Raw genomic sequence first — 20,691 nt, forward strand, 5'->3', positions numbered from 1 at the left:
TCTCGAGTTTCGAGGAATTCGGGGCGGGTCCTGTCACTTTTCGAGACAATTGATGATTGTACTCAAGTTCGTCCCTCCTCTGTGCTTGTTCAAAATGCACAAACACAAATTTTTCGGATAACCTTGAAGCTACAAAGGCATCCCAGTCTGCTTTCTCTATGAATTTATATAGTTCAGGGGGTTGGCTTAATTTCTCCTTCTCCTTGATGAATGGAAGGATACGATGCCTCGTTAGTGTAGACTTGAAATCCTTCCATTTCTTGGCAGCAGAAGATAACACCAGTTTCTTGCCCCCTTGACCTTCCACAAAAGCCATGTCAACGGCTTCCCAAATCTGCTCTTTTATATCCTTGGGGATTTCAGACCATTTCTTGTCCACAAGTGGGACTATGGAACGTGCCAACACACTAATGTAGGACTGCATCTCAGTATGTGCAGGGCCATATGGTTTCCCCTTTTTATTGTACTCAACATGTAAGATCCCACATCAACCAACGGAATGGGGGTGATGTGCCTTATATGTATATGCCCGCATCCATCTAGCACGAGGCCTTTTGGGAGCTCACTGGCTTCGGAGTCGTAAGAACTCTGAAGTTAAGCGAGTTGTGGGCGAGAGCAATCCCAGGATGGGTGACCCACTGGGAAGTTGGTCGTGAGCTCCCAGAAACAAAACCGTAAGGGCCAAAGAGGGGGGGCCCAAAGCGGACAATATCGTGCTACGGCGAAGCCGATCCGGGATGTGACACAACAACTGGCTTGATTTTATGATATTTTCTCTTCACTACACGAGGCATTGTGCTTATACCCCGACTTGACTTTGGCTCCTCAGAAAATGTTGTTGTGCCTGGTTCTGTCTCAGCAGATGAAACAAACTTCATCTTCTTCAAGGACTTGGCTTGAGGATTTACAACTTTAAGCTCCTTACATTCATTTTTTTTTTTAAGCCAGAGTCCTTACTTTGGTCTTGAGAAACCATGGTTACAAACAAATCAAACCTGCAAGTGAAAATATTTCAGATGAAATTAAGAAAAAACACGACGGTTATTTATAAAAAACGACCTATTATAATACTTCACACGACGCAATAACATAACAATCGACGTAATAATACATTTTTACAACGGTACTTAACTACCGACGTGATTTAAGATTAAAATGACGTTAATAATAAACCATCGACGTCTTATGATATAATTACAAAAAACAGAGTAGTGATTCCAGATTCAGACTTTCAGGGGAAAATATTTTAGATTTTCATTTACTAAAACGACATTTTTTAAAAACGTAAAATATTTTGTATTTTATCAAATTTGGAAAAACGTAAAATGATTTTCAACAGAAAAATAATTAAAAAGATTTTCAAAACAAAAACCATGGTTCAGAGAAATCAAACCTGCGATGAATATATCCTAAACAATCAAATAAAAAAAACGACGGTCATTTTAAAAAACAACGTAGAACACTTTCACACGACGCTAGGATGAGTGATGACCCATTGTGGTCTATAAATCTAACCACGTAAATAAGAAGCCACCGTCCTCTTATTTAGTTGAAGTAGAATAAACAGAGTAGTGTTCAAACTTGGAAACTTTCCTTCTTTGTCTGCAAATTTTATCAAACTTAGAAAGAAGTAAAATGATTTTATCAAGAAAAAATGTAAAAAGATTTAAAAAACAAAAATGATATGCGCATGCAAAACATAGTGAGAAATGCTTACCTTTTGCATGCAATGAAAGTTTTCTCTTGGAGTTTGATGTTTTAGATCAGAGACGAAGACGAAGAGGAGAGGAAGATGAAAAGTTTTCTCTCAGAGATACAGAAACAGCGCTTTGAGAATGAAAAATGAGAGAAGCTTGAAAGTTCTTCTCGGGTTTGGAAACAGTGCAAGTGTAGGTCAGGTAGGCAAAAAGTTTAAAATATTAACATACCGTTTCATAAAATGACGCGATTAATAGAACGCGCCCTAGTATGTGACATTATACGGCACTATAGGTTTATACCGCCCTAGTACATTGGTTTCAACAACCCCTAGTTTCAGAAAACGCCGTTTTTATGTCTAATTACACGATGCTTTTTTCTTCAAAAAGATGTATCCCGTCATTTTCAAATTTACACAACGACCTTATACTCAATAATAATGATGTTAAAGATCTATAGAACGTCGTTTTAATTACGCATACCAGCATATAACTTTTTTAATTACACAAGAAATTAGTTTTTCAAAAATTGACAACGTTGTTTTTTTATATACCGTCGTTGTTAATTACATTTATACGACCTCAGTTTAGTGTGAAACGACGTCTATGTTTTCATTTAGATGTCGCTAATTTTAATATAACCGACGTGGTATAAAAGATGATTTTATAAATAAGGGTTTTTCTGTCATTCTTTCGCCTTCATTTTTCATTTAGGGTTTCAACTTCTTCTTGCCCTTGGCTCTGAAACAGCGCTTTGAGAATGAAAAATGAGAGAAGCTTGAAAGTTCTTCTCGGGTTTGGAAACAGTGCAAGTGTAGGTCAGGTAGGCAAAAAGTTTAAAATATTAACATACCGTTTCATAAAATGACGCGATTAATAGAACGCGCCCTAGTATGTGACATTATACGGCACTATAGGTTTATACCGCCCTAGTACATTGGTTTCAACAACCCCTAGTTTCAGAAAACGCCGTTTTTATGTCTAATTACACGATGCTTTTTTCTTCAAAAAGATGTATCCCGTCATTTTCAAATTTACACAACGACCTTATACTCAATAATAATGATGTTAAAGATCTATAGAACGTCGTTTTAATTACGCATACCAGCATATAACTTTTTTAATTACACAAGAAATTAGTTTTTCAAAAATTGACAACGTTGTTTTTTTATATACCGTCGTTGTTAATTACATTTATACGACCTCAGTTTAGTGTGAAACGACGTCTATGTTTTCATTTAGATGTCGCTAATTTTAATATAACCGACGTGGTATAAAAGATGATTTTATAAATAAGGGTTTTTCTGTCATTCTTTCGCCTTCATTTTTCATTTAGGGTTTCAACTTCTTCTTGCCCTTGGCTCTGTCTCACCTCCTTGGAGGCACATCACCTCTCTGTCTCACCTTGCTTTCATTTTTCAGTTTGGATCTTGATGTGTGTGCACGTTTGTGTATTTGAAAGACACAAACACGTACACATCATCAACTTCTAAAAAATTGTCTTTCTAAAAGAAACGACACAAACACGCTTTCATTTTTCAGATTGGTTGCGGTTGTCAAATTTTAGAGGCAAATGTTTTGGATGTTGATGTGTGTGTGTCTTTGTGTATCTCAAAGACACAAAGATACACACATCATCAATGTCTAAAATATTGCCTTTGTGTGTTGGTTCGATTATGATGAGGAACAGAGTTCATTCTGGTAAGACTTCACTTTAATTTAATGGTGACGACGGTTTTCTATATAAACCATCATGGGTTATCACAAATCTTGTCATACTGTTTATCTACCGCCGTAGGAAAAAAAATCCAATAAATAAATCTTAAAAAGCAATTAAAATTAAGACGACGGTTTATAGATAATGATAGACGTATAAAGTTAATTAATACGACTGTATTTTTAACTACACGAAGTGGTAAGAAAATTTATTCGTCGTTAATTGAACAAACCGTCGTGGTTAGTACAAATTATGCGGACAGTAGAGTTATAGATACCCTCGTAGTACACTGTAATTAAAAAGTTGATAAATTTATCTTTATCGTCGTGGTAAATTAATTTAATACAGCGAATTTTTTGTAATTTACCGTCGTCGATTGCTTTGAATTTATGTGTCGCTGACTAAGAAAATTGGGTCATTTTTATTTATGAGTTAACACGGTGGCTAATTTTTAAACCGTAGTCTTTATTTTCTACGACGGTGACTTCATGGCCACAGCCGTTGTTTTTAGGTTCAGATTTTAACTCGGAATAAAACCTTTTTAATAAGACGACACTTTTTTAATTTGGTGCATCGTGTTTTAAAAATATCTATGCGGATCCTGGTTTTTTAGGTGTTTAAGTTATGTATCTATGACGAGTTTCTATTACCGTCGTCTTTTAAAACACGATGACAGTTTTTTGATCTACCGTCGTTGTTTTCTAGTCGTCTTTTGCACTTTTTGTAGTAGTGCAACTTCAAGGCTTGATCCCAAATTCTTTTCTCACACGCTTATCTTCACCAAGAATCACAGTATATTATCAGGGATATGGGGAGGGGAGGGGAGGAGGTAAGGGGAGCGAAGCAAAAGCTTATCCAACAATTATATCTTGACAAGAACAAATAAAATAGATATTGAACTTTCAGTTTTATTATAGGATGCCAAACACATACATGGCATGTACGATGCATACATGCTTCTTAGAAGTTACAAAATTAAGAAAGTTCTATAATACCACTTACACATACCATTATGTTAGGACCAATTTTTGGTATATTGGCAATTTCCTATTACAAAAACATAGGGTAGGTCTTTGCGTGTAACCTACAGTTTTCAAGTGACGTTCTGCTATCTTGGATCAGTGTGGCTCAGAGACAATGCCAAGGTATGTTTTCCATCCATGGATTCATATTGGCATATTTGTAAGGTCATCAAAAGTGGCTGTCAGATGTACAAGACTGATATATGGTTTCAGTCTTACATAATCCAGTGCCAGACATCAATGAGTTTTTTAACGATGGTTTTATTTAAGTAAAAGGGTTCTGTTGTCTTTACATTGGGTTTTTAATTAAGTGGCTTTATTTGTTTTAAAGAAATAATTTATTTGTTAAAAAGCCCATTTTTGCTAAAAGCCTTTTTTGTTCTCTGACCTAGTTTTTTAAGCGTGTAATTTAAGAAAGGAGTTAGCCGTTCCTTGTTAGCCTCCATGAGTGATTAAATCATCATCTTTTCATATATGTGTGAGTTCATGAGCATTATGCATGTTGGTGATCAACAATCGTGCCTTGAGGTGTGAGCAGCCGAGACCAGAGTTGTGCCATCTCTTGTTGACGAAGGAAGACAAGATCGCTGATTGGGTTGAGTAGCAAAGGCGAGTAGGCAAGTCTGCCTTGTGAGCGTTAGTTTTGTGAGTTGAGACTTGTAAGACCTTTTTGTATTCTTTCTCATAGTGATTTGTTCTCCGGCATAGTGCCCGCAGTTGTTTTCCTCATCTTGAGGTTTTTACTGCGTCAACATATCGTGTGTCCCTTTGTGCAATTATTTGCGTTTTTATTTGAATTTATTCCGCTGCATATTCTGGAGTTTTTTGTTTACAGGATTGTTGTTGTGTTTCAATCCTGCTGTGGTGTTTAAGTATTAAGAAACAGATCGGTTGGCCATTCTAGGGAATTTCAATTGGCATTAGAGCTGGTCACTAGACGTGCTTAGTGAGATCGTTGGGCTGTGCTAGAATGGATCGTGCATGAGGGTCTGTGACTCGTCCACCATTTCTTGATGAGAATACTAACTATGGGGCTTGGAAAGCCAAGATGAAATCTTTTCTGTGGGCTCAAGGTACAAAGGTGTGGACAACCATTGAGAACGGTTGGGAACCTCCAACAAAGGAAATTAAAGGACGTGGAAAAGAGGTTGAAGGTGAAGGCCAGTCAACAACAAAGGTTGTAATTAAGCAAAACACGGAATGGACTGATGAAGAAAATGATATGAGTGCCTACAATCAAAAAGGTCTTAACTCCATCTTCACTGCAGTATCAACTGAAAAATTTGAGTTTATATGTCATTGCAAAACCTCAAAGGAGGCTTGGGATATTCTGGAAATTACTCATGAAGGAAATGCCACTGTCAAAGAATCCAAACTTCAACAACTGATGACTAAGTTTGAAAATATGAAGATGCTTGAAACTGAAAAATTTGCTGAATTTTATGCTAGATTGAGTGTGGTAGTGAATGGTTGCAGCAACCTTGGTGATGCAATTCCTGAACACAGAATAGTGAAAAAGATTTTGAGATCTCTGCCTATGATGTATCACGCCAAGAAGACAGCGATTGAAGAGTGTAAGAATTTGAACAATTATAAACTTACTGAGTTAATTGGTTCTCTTACCACTTATGAGATGGAATTTCCAGAAATAAAGAAAAGCAAGGGCATTGCTCTAAATACAGTGAAAGAAGATGGGAGTGATGATGTGTCCGAAGACAAAATGGATTATGCCTTGCTTACAAAACAATTTCGTAAGTTTTTAAAATCTAAGAATTCAAGAGCTGGTGAACAAAGAGGAAATTCAGGTTCAAGTACAAGGGGGAGTCGTCCTCGTGAGTTTACTTCTGACAAGTTATCAAATACAACCAGAACTATGGAGAAAAAGGGCTCAAAAGATTCACTGAAGTGCTTTGAATGTGGTGGATATGGACACTTTGCCTCTGAATGCGCAAATAATTTGAGGAAGCAAAATAGTGGGAAAAATAAAGTAATGGCAGCAACTTGGAGTGACAGTGAGTCTGATAATGATTCAAATTCAGAAAATGAAGATCAAGTTATTGCTTTCTCTAGGAGAATTCATGCGCAAAAGGATGAGAACTCTGATGTTGAAGAACCTGAGATAGAAGTGGTGATGAAGCAATTCAACAGTCTCTATGATTCCTCTGAAAAACTAAAGAAGGAAAATGCAGAGCTTGCTGATCAAGTGGCCTTTCTACAAGAAGAACTGACTAGGACTAAAGCTGCCTTTCAATCCCAGCTGAAAACAGAAGAGAATTTGCGTGGGTCTTTGCTTGAAAAAATTCAGATGCTCCAAGACAAGTACCAGCTGCAGAAAGATATGAATGTTTCTCTTACTTTCGAAAGGGACCATGCTAGTGCTGAATTAAAATTAGCTGCAGAAAGATATGAATGTTTCTCTTACTTTCGAAAGGGACCATGCTAGTGCTGAATTAAAATTAGCTGCAGAAAGATATGAATGTTTCTCTTACTTTCGAAAGGGACCATGCTAGTGCTGAATTAAAATTAGCAACGGAAAAAATATTTGGTATGACCATTGGCGCAGAGAAGATTGACAAGATGTTAAGTCTGGGAAAAAGGGCTGGTGATACGAGAGGCTTGGGTTTTGAAAGTGAAAGGTCTAAGCAAGAGGTCAAAGTTGTGAAATTCATCAAAGAATCTTCTTCTACTGAAGTGAAGGTTAGCCCAATGAAATTTATACCAATCTGTCATTTTTGTGGAGTTTTTGGTCATATACGGCCTAGATGCAATATGCTTATAAAGAAGAAGAGGTCAGCTTACTACTATTCTCCAAGAAATTTTAATCTACTTCAAGGAACCAAACTAGTGTGGAGAAAAGGAGGAAAATCTGATACGTGGTATTTCGACAGTGGTTGTTCAAGACATATGTCCGGTGATAAATGTTGGTTTACAAATATGAATACCCAGTGTGTAGAAGGCTCTGTGACATTTGGAGATGGAAGTAAAGGTCAAATTTTAGGGAAAGGAGATGTTGAGACACTTGGCTTACCGTTCTTAAAAGATGTCATGCTGGTGGAAAATTTGCAGGCAAATTTGATAAGCATCAGTCAACTCTGTGATGATGGTGGCAGTGTGTGGTTTGATAAAGATCAATGCTATGTTGCTGATTTGCAAGGAAAGAAGGTTATGAGTGGTATGAGATCCAAGGATAATTGCTATTGTATTCAGGTGAATGAGAACAAAAGTCTTGTGTGCAACCGAGCTACAGATGACGTGATGGAACTATGGCATAGAAGACTTGGTCATATCAACTTCCGTGATCTCTTGAAGTTGTCCAAGTAGGAGTGTGTCAGAGGTCTGCCAAAGCTAAGTAAAACGTCTGCAGGAGTGTGTGGTGCATGCCAATTAGGTAAACAAGTCAAGAGTGCTCACAAAAGCGTATCCTGCATATCAACATCTCAGCCATTAGACTTGCTGCATATGGATTTAGTTGGTCTTGTTCAGACTGAGAGCATAGGTGGAAAGAAGTATATGTTGGTGTTGGTGGATGACTTCACTCGGTTTACTTGGGTTGATTTTCTTCGTGAAAAATTTGATGCATTCAAGAGTTTTCGTGGCTTATGCAACAAAATTCAGATTGAGAAAAATGATTCGCATGTTACTGTCATGAGACTTCGAACAGACCATGGAACGGAGTTTGAAAATGTAAGCTTTGCTGAATATTGTGAAGAGAAAGGAATAAAGCACGAATTTTCAGCACCTATTACACCTCAACATAATGGGGTGGTTGAGAGGAAGAATCGCACCTTGCTTGAAATGGGACGTGTGATCTTGACAAGTGCTAAGATAGCGAAAAAGTTTTGGGCAGAAGCTATTAGTACAGCGTGTTATACAGAAAATCGTGTATATCTCAGACCGGGCACAATTTCAACTCCTTACGAGCTTTGGAAAGGGAGAAAACAGAACATAAAACACATAGGGTTTTTGGCAGCATTTGTTATATTTATAGAGATAGAGAAAACCTAGCAAAGTTTGATACAAGAAGTGATACTGGCATCTTTTTGGGTTACTCTCTCACTAGCAGGGCTTATAGGGTGTTTAACAAGAGGACTTGTACAGTAATGGAATCAATTAATGTTGTTGTCAATGATACTGATATGTCATTTGGTTCTTGTGCAGATGATGATGAGGATATTATTCCAGCAGCTCCTAGGCAAGAAGAAAAGGACAAGGTTGCTGAAATTAATGATGAAATGCATGCAGAAGAAGTTATGTTTTCACCTCCTCTTAGACCTGGTGCTTGGCAAGTCCAAAAAGACCACACACCATCTGATATTATTGGAGATTTAAATTATCAAAGAAAGACAAGAAGCCAAGTCGTTGCAGAGGTAACTCATCTGTGCTATCTTTCCAAATTGGAACCGAAAAATTCAAAAGAAGCACTCCTTGACTGTGATTGGATCATGGCTATGCAAGAGGAGTTAGACCAATTCACTAGGAATGATGTGTGGTACTTGGTCCCACGTCCCAAGAACTCAAATGTGATAGGTACTAAATGGGTCTTCAGAAACAAAACTGATGAAAATGGTGTTATTACAAGAAATAAAGCAAGGCTGGTTGCACAGGGATATACCCAGGTTGAATGGTTGGATTTCGATGAAACTTTCGCTCCCGTGGCAAGGCTTGAATCAGTTAGATTGCTTTTAGCTATAGCTTGTCATCTGAGGTTCAAACTACACCAGATGGATGTGAAAAGTGCATTCTTAAATGGGGTTTTACAGGAGGAGGTATATGTAGAACAACCTGTAGGATTCAAAGATCCTTACAATCCTGATCATGTATATCGTCTTAGAAAAGCTCTCTATGGGCTGAAGCAAGCCCCTAGGGCTTGGTATGATCGGTTGTCATCCCATTTGCTGAATAAAGGGTATGTCAGAGGAGCTGTTGACAAAACTCTGTTTGTCAAAAAGACCAAAAAGGATTTGATTGTTGCCCAGGTTTATGTCGACGACATTGTTTTTGGGTCTACGTCTGAATTGCTTGTAAAGGAATTTACTGAAGTTATGAGTAGCGAATTTGAGATGAGTATGTGTGGGGAGCTGAGCTATTTCCTAGGCCTGCAAGTCAAGCAACAAGATAATGGTATCTTTATTTCTCAAACGAAGTATGCAAATGACTTGGTAAAGAAATTTGGTATGAGCTCTGCCAAACCAACAAGGAATCCCATGGCTACACACAACAAAATTGATGCGGACCCATCTAGAAAAAGTGTAGAACAAACACTTTATCGAAGCATGATTGGAAGTCTCTTATACTTAACAGCCAGTCGACCTGACATCTCATACAGTGTTGGTGTGTGTGCTCGCTTTCAAGCAAATCCAAAGGAGTCGCACTTGAATGCAGTCAAGAGAATCATCAGATATGTAAGTGGTACTCCAACTTTAGGTATATATTATTCATTTGACTCAAATTCTGAAATTGCAGGTTACACCGATGCGGATTGGGCTGGGAACGTTGATGATAGGAAGAGCACATCTGGAGGGTGTTTTTATGTAGGTAATAATCTTGTGTCTTGGCATAGCAAAAAGCAAGCTTGTGTTTCCTTGTCTACAGCTGAAGCGGAATATATCGCTGCCAGAAGTTGTTGCACACAATTACTATGGATGAAGCAAATGATGAGAGATTATGGCATTCAGCAAGGTACTTCAACTCTTTTTTGTGATAATCTGAATGCAATAAATATTTCCAAAATCCGGTTCAACATTCACGAACAAAACACATAGATATTCGGCATCATTTTATTCTTGAATTGGTTGAAGAAAAGGTAGTAAGTCTTGAGTTTGTTTGCACAGAAAAACAATTGGCTGATTTGTTTACAAAATCATTAGGCACTGTTCGTTTTGAAACTCTCAGGAAGTCTCTTGGTATTTGTTCCATTGAATGAATTCTCTCTAATTTTTTATTTTTTATTTTTGCATTCAAATTTCATTGTTGTATGCCCATGTCAAATAGGTTTATCATATTATGGTATTTTTTTGTTTTATTTTTGTAGCTTTGTAGTACATCATTGCACTACATTTTCAATCCCATTGTCATAAGCTTGTATTTCTTTGAACTGAGATTGGTTTTCTAGTCATAATGAGGGACTAACTGTGAGACACATGCTCTCAGTTGATAGATATTTTTCCATGTTAGTCTCTAGCATTAATCCTTGCTGAGCCAAAATTCTCATAGGCTTTCCTTGGTTCTAGCACACGCACACCAATATGAGCTATATGAATGGCTATGTTGTGAGATTTTAATTTAAACGACAATGATCAATATCTTCGGAGCTTGACTAAGGTTATCCCAAAGTAGCCGGGCCTCTTACCTAACCAGTGTCGAGGGTCGCGTCGAATACGGGATGGCTTGGTCCATTTAAATTTTTTTAAAAAAAAAATTCCCAACTTTGAAGCCTTTTGACTCGAGTTGCTAAGCCCATGGAGTATCCTTGATATACTTAGTGCCCTAAAGTCCTCTGGCTTGGGAGCATCTGGCCTAAGACTTGTTACAGGTCACTAGAAAGCTTGATAAAGTTGTGGATTGTGGTCCATAGAGAAAAGAAAATTAAATATAAAAAAAATGACAAAATTACAGCACCATTGTGCATCTGTTGAAGTAAGCTTGTGTACATTGTCATTCCTATCTCTATTGGTTCACTTTCACACCAAGGGCTCTTGTGAACTTTTGCTAATCTTGATTATATGTTGTTGCCTAACATGCAGAGATATTTAAAAACACTTGATGCTGTGGGTTCTCATTGTTACTCTTCCATTTTGACTTGATATCTCCTTACAGGCTTTGCTTAGAAATCTCGTTTGTGACACTGGTTTGAAAAATAAATAAATAAATAAAAATTTATATCTTGTGTGCCTCATTGCTCATTCATTATTCCCTCTGATTTTTTTTTTATATACATTCATGGGAGAATTCATACTTTGGAATTTTTGCCTACATTGATATTTCTGGGAGTGATTATTTGCTGTGCACGTGGTTATTTACTTGAGGGGGAGTTTGCCATTGCCTATCCAAAAAAGGGGGAGAAAACGTTCTGAGTTTTATTTTTACTTATTGTATTTTCAGTCATACGTGCTTTACACTGGTTATTTTTGGTTTAGTGGTGCAGAATTCAGGTTACCTTCTCTATTGCAAGTGTTCATGTTTAAGGAATTCTTTTCACTCACTTGTAATTGGTTTAGGGGGAGTTTGTTAGGACCAATTTTTGTAACTAGAGTTTTTGTATAGGAAATGCCAAAGGGGGAGATTGTTATGACCAATTTTTGGTATATTGGCAATTTCCCATTACAAAAACATAGGGTAGGTCTTTGCGTGTAACCTACAGTTTTCAAGTGACGTTCTGCTATCTTGGATCAGTGTGGCTTAGAGACAATGCCAAGGTATGTTTTGCATCCATGGATTCATATTGGCATATTTGTAAGGTCATCAAAAGTGGCTGTCAGATGTACAAGACTGATATATGGTTTCAGTCTTACATAATCCAGTGCCAGACATCAATGAGTTTTTTAACGATGGTTTTATTTAAGTAAAAGGGTTCTGTTGTCTTTACATTGGGTTTTTAATTAAGTGGCTTTATTTGTTAAAAAGCCCATTTTTGCTAAAAGCCTTTTTTGGTCTCTGACCTAGTTTTTTAAGCGTGTAATTTAAGAAAGGAGTTAGCCGTTTTGTTTGGGTGCCTGCAACGTTGAAAAAGAGAGAACGACAAAAATATTCTTGCAGAGGTTTTTTTTTGAGAGTTCATATTGAAAACTCATGTGGCTGTTCCTTGTTAGCCTCCATGAGTGATTAAATCATCATCTTTTCATATATGTGTGAGTTCATGAGCATTATGCATGTTGGTGATCAACAATCGTGCCTTGAGGTGTGAGCAGCCGAGACCAGAGTTGTGCCATCTCTTGTTGACGAAGGAAGACAAGATCGCTGATTGGGTTGAGTAGCAAAGGCGAGTAGGCAAGTCTGCCTTGTGAGCGTTAGTTTTGTGAGTTGAGACTTGTAAGACCTTTTTGTATTCTTTCTCATAGTGATTTGTTCTCCGGCATAGTGCCCGCAGTTGTTTTCCTCATCTTGAGGTTTTTACTGCGTCAACATATCATGTGTCCCTTTGTGCAATTATTTGCGTTTTTATTTGAATTTATTCCGCTGCGTATTCTGGAGTTTTTTGTTTACAGGATTATTGTTGTGTTTTAATCCTGCTGTGGTGTTTAAGTATTAAGAAATAGATCGGTTGGCCATTCTAGGGAATTTCACATTAAGAATTTGATGTCCATGGTTTCACTTTCCTATCAAATATTCCTCTTCCTTAAGTTGAAGAATTTATGCCCTTGGTTTCACTTTACTATTAAATATTCCTCGTCCATAAGTAGAAATGTACATCTCAACTAAAAGAGGAAATTGCATCCAAATAAATAAGGTGACTGGAACACTAGCAACGAAAATCATTGGAAAAACAATCCACGACTGTTCATGAAGCATAATGAAAAGGGCGGAAGAAAAGGCAACCATCATAGTGGCAATAGAGATGAATAAGGTGGAAAGGCCTATTATCATCTTTGTTTGTAAGGATTTGAGGAAATCATCTTCTGCATAACGTGATGTAAGGATTCCCCAAAACATCAACACTGAAGTTGTGGAGGAAAAGAGCGATATAGCATCTGCAACTATAAAAGTCATAAACAACTTTTTATGCAGGAATATTGGGAAGCCTGTTTCTCCATTGTTTCCATTGGGAATTATGAAGGTTGCAGCAAACATGATGGTAATAATGAGAGCACCTACAACTGTACATGAGAGTGCAGTTTCTTTCATCCATCTTTCTCCTTCCTTCACCAATTGGTTGTGGTTCTCGGAAAATACCTCACCCGGCATCTTATGTTAGCGAGTAGAGCATATCCTATTCTATTTGGGTTTTATTTATTTTTCCTTTTGTGTAGATATTATGTAATTAGGATTCCACTTATTTCCTAATTAAACCCTACTAGGGTTTGTAACCTGTATTATAAATACCTCCTTTCGGAGAATGAAATATATCTGAAAATATTCTACCCATATTATTTGACTTGGTATCAGAGCCGACTTTCTGGTGACCTGTGTGTGTTGTGCCCACCCGTGTTCTACTGTGTGCCCTAATTTCTTTAGGGTTCTTGTGCCTGCGCCTTTGTCGTGTTCCGCTGTGTGCCCTGTCGTGTTCGTGCCTCTATTTCCTGTGCTTTTGCCGTGTTCCGCTGTGTGCATCTGCCTTTACTGTCTTCGTACATCTGCCGGATTTGTGTCTGTGCTGTGTTATGTTGTATACTCTGCGTGATTTGTTGGGTTTCTGCTACAATCATGGGTGATAATTCCATTGTTGGTGCTGCTGCTGCTTCTGCGAATTTGCGTGTCTCTGACTCTATTCCAGGTACTGGCTCTAATACTTGGATAATTGACACTGGTGCTTCTGATCATATGACTTATGATTCTAAATTTTTTGATGAGTTGTCTAGTAACACCCGTAACCCATACATAACTAGTGCTAATGGCTTGCCCTCTCCAATTATTGGCGAGGGCACCATTTCTCTAACCCCAACTCTGTCCTTGTCTCATGCGTTATTAGTTCCCAATATCCATTGTAACTTGTTATCTGTTGGTCGCTTACTTGATACACTTAATGCTTCTGCTACTTTCTATCCTACCCATTGCTCTTTTCAGGATCTTAGGACTCACGAGATGATTGGGCATGGTAAACGGATAGGGGGGGTTATATTATTTGACATTGCCTTCTGCACCAGTTCGTGATCGTGTCGTTAATACTGTTCAAAGTTGCAGTGTCAAAGACAAACAACAAATTTGATTATGGCATAGTCGCTTGGGACACCCGTCATTTGGCTACCTTAAGCGTCTGTTTCCATCTTTATTCCGCTCCTGTGACGAGTCCAGTTTTAAGTGTGAGACATGTATTTTGGCCAAGAGCCATCGCACTGTATTTCCTTTAAGTGATGTTTGCCGCGCAAATCTCACGGCCTGGAGTTCCGGGCCGAGGGGATGTGCGTTAACACGGGGTTTCCTGCTTTTGGGTGCGGTGCGGTTGTGCGCGGGCGTGCCAGCACGGTTTACCGTGCGTTGAAGTTTAGGTGAGTGTTGGATGGGTGAATGGTGCGCCTGTTTGATCTGTCTTCCTGGTCAAACGATTGTAGCCGAGAGAGGAACTGGTCTCGGCTGTTAGGTTCACGGCCTGAACTACAAGGCCGTCGAGTGATGGTGTTGGTGGTGGGTTTTGGGCGGTGCTCCGGCGCGCTGCTCAGGGAGCGACGGTCGTGTGATATATGGGGTGAGTGAGCGAACAAACAGAGATGGTGCTCCGGTGCCTTGAAAATCAAGGGTCGTATGATATATTGATGAATGGATTCTGCTTACAATCTAACACTACTCCTAGGAAAGCAAGTAAAGATATTGAAAGTGCATTACAGAAGAAAATAAGTTGCTCCATGGGAGGCTTGTTTTGGTGTTTGAACCCTTTGAATGTAGCTCGAGCCTTGTATTTATAGGAAGAGTCCCTAGATGAGTAATCGAGGCTGAATTTGCGCATAGTGGAGTCTGATTAGAGCAAGTGGGTAGTCCAATCGACATTTGGGATCGTGAAGTATGGTGATGAGACCCCAGAAATCCTGGTGAATCTCGGCCGCCGCGCTCAATCGTGGGTTCTGAATCCCTGGCCGTGGAGACGCATTTATGGCCTGGATAGCTGGTGAACCAACATCTCAAGCTGTCAGAATTCTTGTGAGAATGTCCACGTCTAATCACTCTGGTCTCTATCATCAAATCCTGACTTCAGTCACTTCCCACCTTCCCTCATGCATTAAATGCTACTTTGTGGCCAATGGGTTTTGCTGCATTAAACAGGCACTACTTCATTAAATGAAGCCTGGGACCCTGCTGTCACGTGATGATTTGTCTTTAATGTCTTGGCCGCAATTTTGTTCGGCCTCGGCCTCGGCCTATGCTTGAGGCCGAGATGATCATGCCTTAGCATTTCTTCTTTTATTCTTTAAGGACGGCGAATATGCCCTGAAGAAACGCTGCGTTTCAACCTCTGCGAACAAGTGCCAGGGCCGAAAGAAAGGGCTCCTTCGGCCAGCTCGTGGCCGTGATTTATCAGGCACAAACAAGTGACAGTAAAGCTGCAAAGCCTTTTGATTTAGTGCATTCTGATGTGTGGGGTCCGGCTCGCGTTACTTCGAACGGATTTCGTTGGTTCGTCACATTTATTGATGATTGTACCCGACTTACTTGGGTTTTCTTGCTGAAAAATAAACATGATGTTGTTTCCATCCTTCCAGAGTTTTGTACTATGGTGTCTACTCAGTTTCATGCTCGGGTCAAAGTATTTCGGACAGACAACAGAGGTGAATATGTGAATAATACTTTAGCGTCTTTCTTCCGTACTCAAGGGATTATTCACCAGACGACAACCCCTTTTACTCCTCAACAAAATGGTGTGTCTGAAAGAAAGAACCGACACTTGCTTGAAGTTGCCCGCTCACTCATGTTGGATATGTCTGTTCCCCATCACCTTTGGGGGCATGTTGTTCTGTCTGCTGCCTATTTGATTAATCGTACTCCTAGCCGGGTTCTTGATTTCAAGACTCCGCATGATGTGTTTGGTGACCATGTTTCCCCTGTCTCCGTTTCCAAGTTGCCCCCTAAAGTTTTTGGGTGTGTTGCTTATGTTCATGTCTACTCTCATCAACGGAGTAAACTTGATCCTTGTGCTCTGCGATGTGTCTTTATTGGTTATTCTTCTACTCAGAAGGGTTATAAGTGTTATCATCCACCTACCCAGAAGGTGCATGTTACTTTGGATGTGACTTTCCATGAAGAAGTGCCTTATTATGTATCTCCCTCATCTCCAATTCAGGGGGAGAGGGGGAGTGAATTGAAGAGTTTCGGAGTGAAAAATATGGAAGATGTTGGACCTGAAGAACGAATTTCTGAAGAACATGAAGAAGGATTTTTTGAAGAACAGGAAGCGACCGGTCGCATGGAGGAAGCGATCGGTCGTGAACGAATCTGCTTAGATACGACCGGTCGCATAGAAGTGAACGACCGGTCGCTAACGAATCTGCCTGAAAACGACCGGTCGCACATAGGAAACGACCGGTCGCCTGCCTCGACGAGCGATGACAATGACGATACGAGTGAAGCGACCGGTCGCCAGGAATGTCACGACCGGTCGCCAGGTGATATTTTGGAATTTTTCGAGCCTCTCTCAGAAGGACATAACAGTGACACTAGCGACTCTCGTACAGATGAAATTGATACAAGACCCCCCTCTGCCATGCCACTGCCCCAATCAACTCATGATAATGAGGTACTTTCTAGTGATGTGCCTACTTATTCATTGCCCCCACGCACTACCCGTGGGAAACCTAAAATACAATATTCTCCTGATATACATGCCAAGTCCAAATATCCCATTAACCATTATATGTCAACTCATCGTTTATCTAAGTCATATGCATCATATTTGTGTCAATTATCTAGTGTATGTGTGCCAACTAAGTTGCAGGATGCTCTATCTGATCAAAACTGGGTAGATGCAATGCATATTGAGATGGAAGCCTTGAACAAGAATGCTACTTGGGAGTTAGTTCCTTTGCCAAAAGGGAAAAAGGCAGTTGGGTGCAGATGGGTGTTTACTTTGAAGCATAAGGCTGATGGTTCTATTGACCGTTACAAGGCAAGATTGGTAGCAAAATGGTATACTCAGACTTATGGAGTGGATTACACGGAGACTTTCGCTCCAGTAGCCAAGCTCAACACTGTACGCGTACTCTTGTCCTTAGCTGCTAATCATGATTTGCCGCTATTACAATTTGATGTCAAGAATGCATTCCTCCATGGTGACCTCAAAGAAGAAATATATATGGATCCTCCGCTGGGTATCCTTGTAACCTCTAAGGAGGGTATGGTGTGTAAGTTACGGAAATCATTATATGGACTAAAGCAGTCTCCAAGAGCTTGGTTCGGGAGGTTTTCTGCAGCTATGAGGAAGTCTGGGTATGTACAAAGTAACTCGGATCATACTTTGTTTCTGAAACGTCGCAGAGGTAAATTGACAGCTTTAATAATTTATGTTGATGATATGATTGTAACTGGAGATGATCAGGTGGAAATACAGAGTCTTCAGAAATATCTTGCGTCTGAATTTGAGATGAAATCATTAGGTGACTTGAAATACTTTCTTGGGATTGAAGTTGCCAGATCTAAGCATGGTATTTTTTTTTCCCAAAGAAAGTATGTTTTGGATTTGCTTGCAGAAACTGGAATGTTGGATTGTAAACCCATTGATACTCCTAGTGAACAGAATCACAAGTTGGGGTTGTATCCCGATCAAGTTCCAACTGATAAAGAACGTTATCAACGACTTGTGGGGAAGTTGATTTATTTGGCTCATACTCGTCCAGATATTGCGTATGCTGTAAATATAGTGAGTCAGTTTATGCACTCTCCTAGTGTAGATCATATGGGGGCTGTGACTCGTATTTTAAGGTATCTGAAAGTAACTCCTGACAAGGGGTTAATTCTCTCCAAGTATGGCCATACAAATGTAGAAGGGTATACAGATGTTGATTGGGCAGGTTCAGCCACAGATAGGCGTTCGACATCTGGGTATTTTATGTTTGTGGGTGGCAATCTTGTTACGTGGAGGAGCAAGAAACAAAAGGTGGTGTCTAGATCTAGTGCTGAGGCCGAGTATCGGGGAATGGCCCATGGTGTATCTGAGTTACTATGGTTGAGAAGATTGTTGAAAGACCTTGGTTTTGGGCCTAATAAACCCATGGAGTTATATTGTGACAATACGGCTGCGATTGCAATTGCTCATAATCCTGTACAACATGACCGTACAAAGCATGTGGAGGTTGATCGAAATTTCATTAAGGAAAAGTTGGATGCGGAGATTGTGTCCTTCCCCTTCATCCGTTCAGAGTATCAGTTAGCTGATGTTCTTACGAAAGCTGTTTCTACAAGTATCTTTCTCAACTCGCTTGACAAGTTGGGCATGCGTGACGTCTTTGCTCCAACTTGAGGGGGAGTGTTAGCGAGTAGAGCATATCCTATTATATTTGGGTTTTATTTATTTTTCCTTTTGTGTAGATATTATGTAATTAGGATTCCACTTATTTCCTAATTAAACCCTACTAGGGTTTGTAACCTGTATTATAAATACCTCCTTTCGGAGAATGAAATATATCTGAAAATATTCTACCCATATTATTTGACTTCTTATACTCCTTATTTAAAGATTCTTTAAGCAGGGGTCTTACAATATTCTCGACCTCCTACATTTTGTTCAACAAAAGATTCATATGAGTATAAGAGGTTATTATTCTAATTTTCTAATCAACCCTTGAATTTTTTTAAATTTGAGAGGCCATATAAACCTAAACCATTAGAGAACAGAGAAGACAATGTTGACCGTAAAGTAACTAAATATGCATTCTTAGTACTACCTTTATTTCTATTTTTCTTGTCATTCTACATTTTTGGTTTCTATAGAAGGCTAGTTTAACTCCTTCTATGCTGCATTGGTTTTCGACTAGAAAATGCGTTCGATATTGAAAACTAATGTTTAAATTACATAAATTCAAACATGAGTTTTCAATATTGGAATGAATAAACTACTAAATTTAATCTGCTAAAGTCGTTTTTCTCCCACGATACAGGAAATGACTCATTTTAGCCACAACAATTTGTATAAGTTGAAAAAGTATAAATTAATCCAAATTTTGTTCATGTTTGTTTAAAACAGTATCCATCTATTTGAGGTACTATTTTTTTTTTACAGAAAAAATAAAGTATAGAAAGTCATATTCAGTGAGGAAAAGAAAAACAGAATGTTCACAGTCTATACATATGAGAAATGTATATCTTCTAAGATGTCTTATTGATTTCTGATTTTAGCTAGTTTGTACCAGAATGACCGATTCCCATTAATAAATAACTATGCAGAGTGCGCCCACGACCAATTCCCACAATTTCCAAACAAAAAATGGTCTTTAGAATTATACTAATTGATAAGAGGGAGGGGAAAAAAAACTAACACTGAATTATATGTTCTGACCTTGAACCATTGTAGTTCTCTCTGCATTTTCAAAGCTGCACCTGAGATATCATCGAGCCTTGCTAATGGTGAAAGCACCCCTGCCACATGTAGCGCGCAATTGTTATCCGAATCTGCAAGACTTCCAATCACAGTTCTTTGTTTTTTTATCGAGTTTATAATAAATAAGGCTGTAAAACATTTTCTTGACGACATTCAATGGCAAACTGAAAGAGGTTCCTTCTCATTGGATTACACGTCCACACGAGATTTGGTTTTGCTTGCAATACACGGTCAATAAACTCAAACATTCCTAGCTTCGTAGCTCGGAAGACTGCTGCAGTTAGAAGCTCATTGACATCTTCATGTTTTATCACTTCACACATGTTATCTAGGAGTTCAAGGGCTTGAATATGGGCCAATTTCATTTCTCGTAGGCGTTTGATTCCTAAGTTGGCATTGGAAAAACATGTTATACGACTAATTCCAGAAAAAAAAACTTTCAAAATAATAATGTAGAACAAAGGAAATATGGAAACAATGTAGCATATCCAAAATTTCAAGGAGATTTGTGTTCAGCCCTTGCAAGAAACCTAGCACTGCAATGGAAATTCAAAATCTAAACAAATGATGGGGATAGCTATATGTATCAACTTTACCAGACCAGTGACTTTCTTTCAAGGTTTTTTTTATTTATCAGATCTTTCAAGGGGCACACTTTCAAAATTTGCCCAGGGCCTTAGAAAACCTCAGACCGGCTCTACTATCTACTTAGTACCTAAATTCAGCCCATCCCATTTTAAAATCCTGAGTCCGTCCCTACTCACACTCCTCACAAGAACTTCTTAACTCTAAAGCTTACTGTCACTCAACTTCTTGACTTCTTAATTGATTACATTAATAAGCTTCATGCCTATTTATGTAACATCCTGACCCAAAATAAAAGGAATAGTGAATTAATTAATTTCAAGAATTTTGAATTTACAATTTTGCTCTCAGAGTAGGGGTAATTTGGTTATTTTTAATCCGGGAGGATTTCAGGGCAGTGGCTGGTACCTTTACATAGTTCGTACTGAGACGAGTCTGTAGACATGCGACAGGCTTGAATTGGAGTGGTAATGAGAAAGTTACAGGCAAAACATC

At 38.8% G+C, this 20,691-nt stretch overlaps 1 protein-coding gene and 1 pseudogene across 1 annotated transcript; one reads left to right on the forward strand and one right to left on the reverse strand.

Annotated features, from left to right (window-relative positions):
- The first annotated feature begins 9,406 nt into the window (after positions 1 to 9,406).
- On the forward strand, positions 9,407 to 10,475 carry LOC148296688 (secreted RxLR effector protein 161 pseudogene; annotated as a pseudogene).
- Positions 10,476 to 12,785: 2,310 nt separating this feature from the next.
- LOC148296689 (uncharacterized) lies at positions 12,786 to 19,976 on the reverse strand. The gene is made up of 4 exons (XM_088248604.1): positions 19,805 to 19,976; positions 19,570 to 19,682; positions 18,736 to 18,787; positions 12,786 to 13,342 (listed from the first exon to the last, which is right to left on the reverse strand). Exons 1-4 carry the CDS (start codon positions 19,974 to 19,976, stop codon positions 12,786 to 12,788), a joined length of 894 nt encoding a protein of 297 aa, XP_088104730.1.
- Positions 19,977 to 20,691: the final 715 nt, after the last annotated feature.

This window comes from Prunus avium, chromosome 2, assembly GCF_965620075.1.
Source record: "Prunus avium chromosome 2, drPruAviu1.hap1.1, whole genome shotgun sequence".
Lineage (NCBI taxonomy): Eukaryota > Viridiplantae > Streptophyta > Magnoliopsida > Rosales > Rosaceae > Prunus > Prunus avium.

Coding starts and splice junctions, on each gene's coding strand:
- LOC148296689 (XM_088248604.1), bottom strand. CDS start 19,976: ATGAAATTGGCCCATATTCAAGCCCTTGAACTCCTAGATAACATGTGT. Junction 18,788..19,569: donor GAGAACTACAATGGTTCAAG/GTCAGAACATAT, acceptor AACAAAATGTAG/GAGGTCGAGAATATTGTAAG. Junction 13,343..18,735: donor AGAATCTTTAAATAAGGAGT/ATAAGAAGTCAA, acceptor CTACTCGCTAAC/ATAAGATGCCGGGTGAGGTA.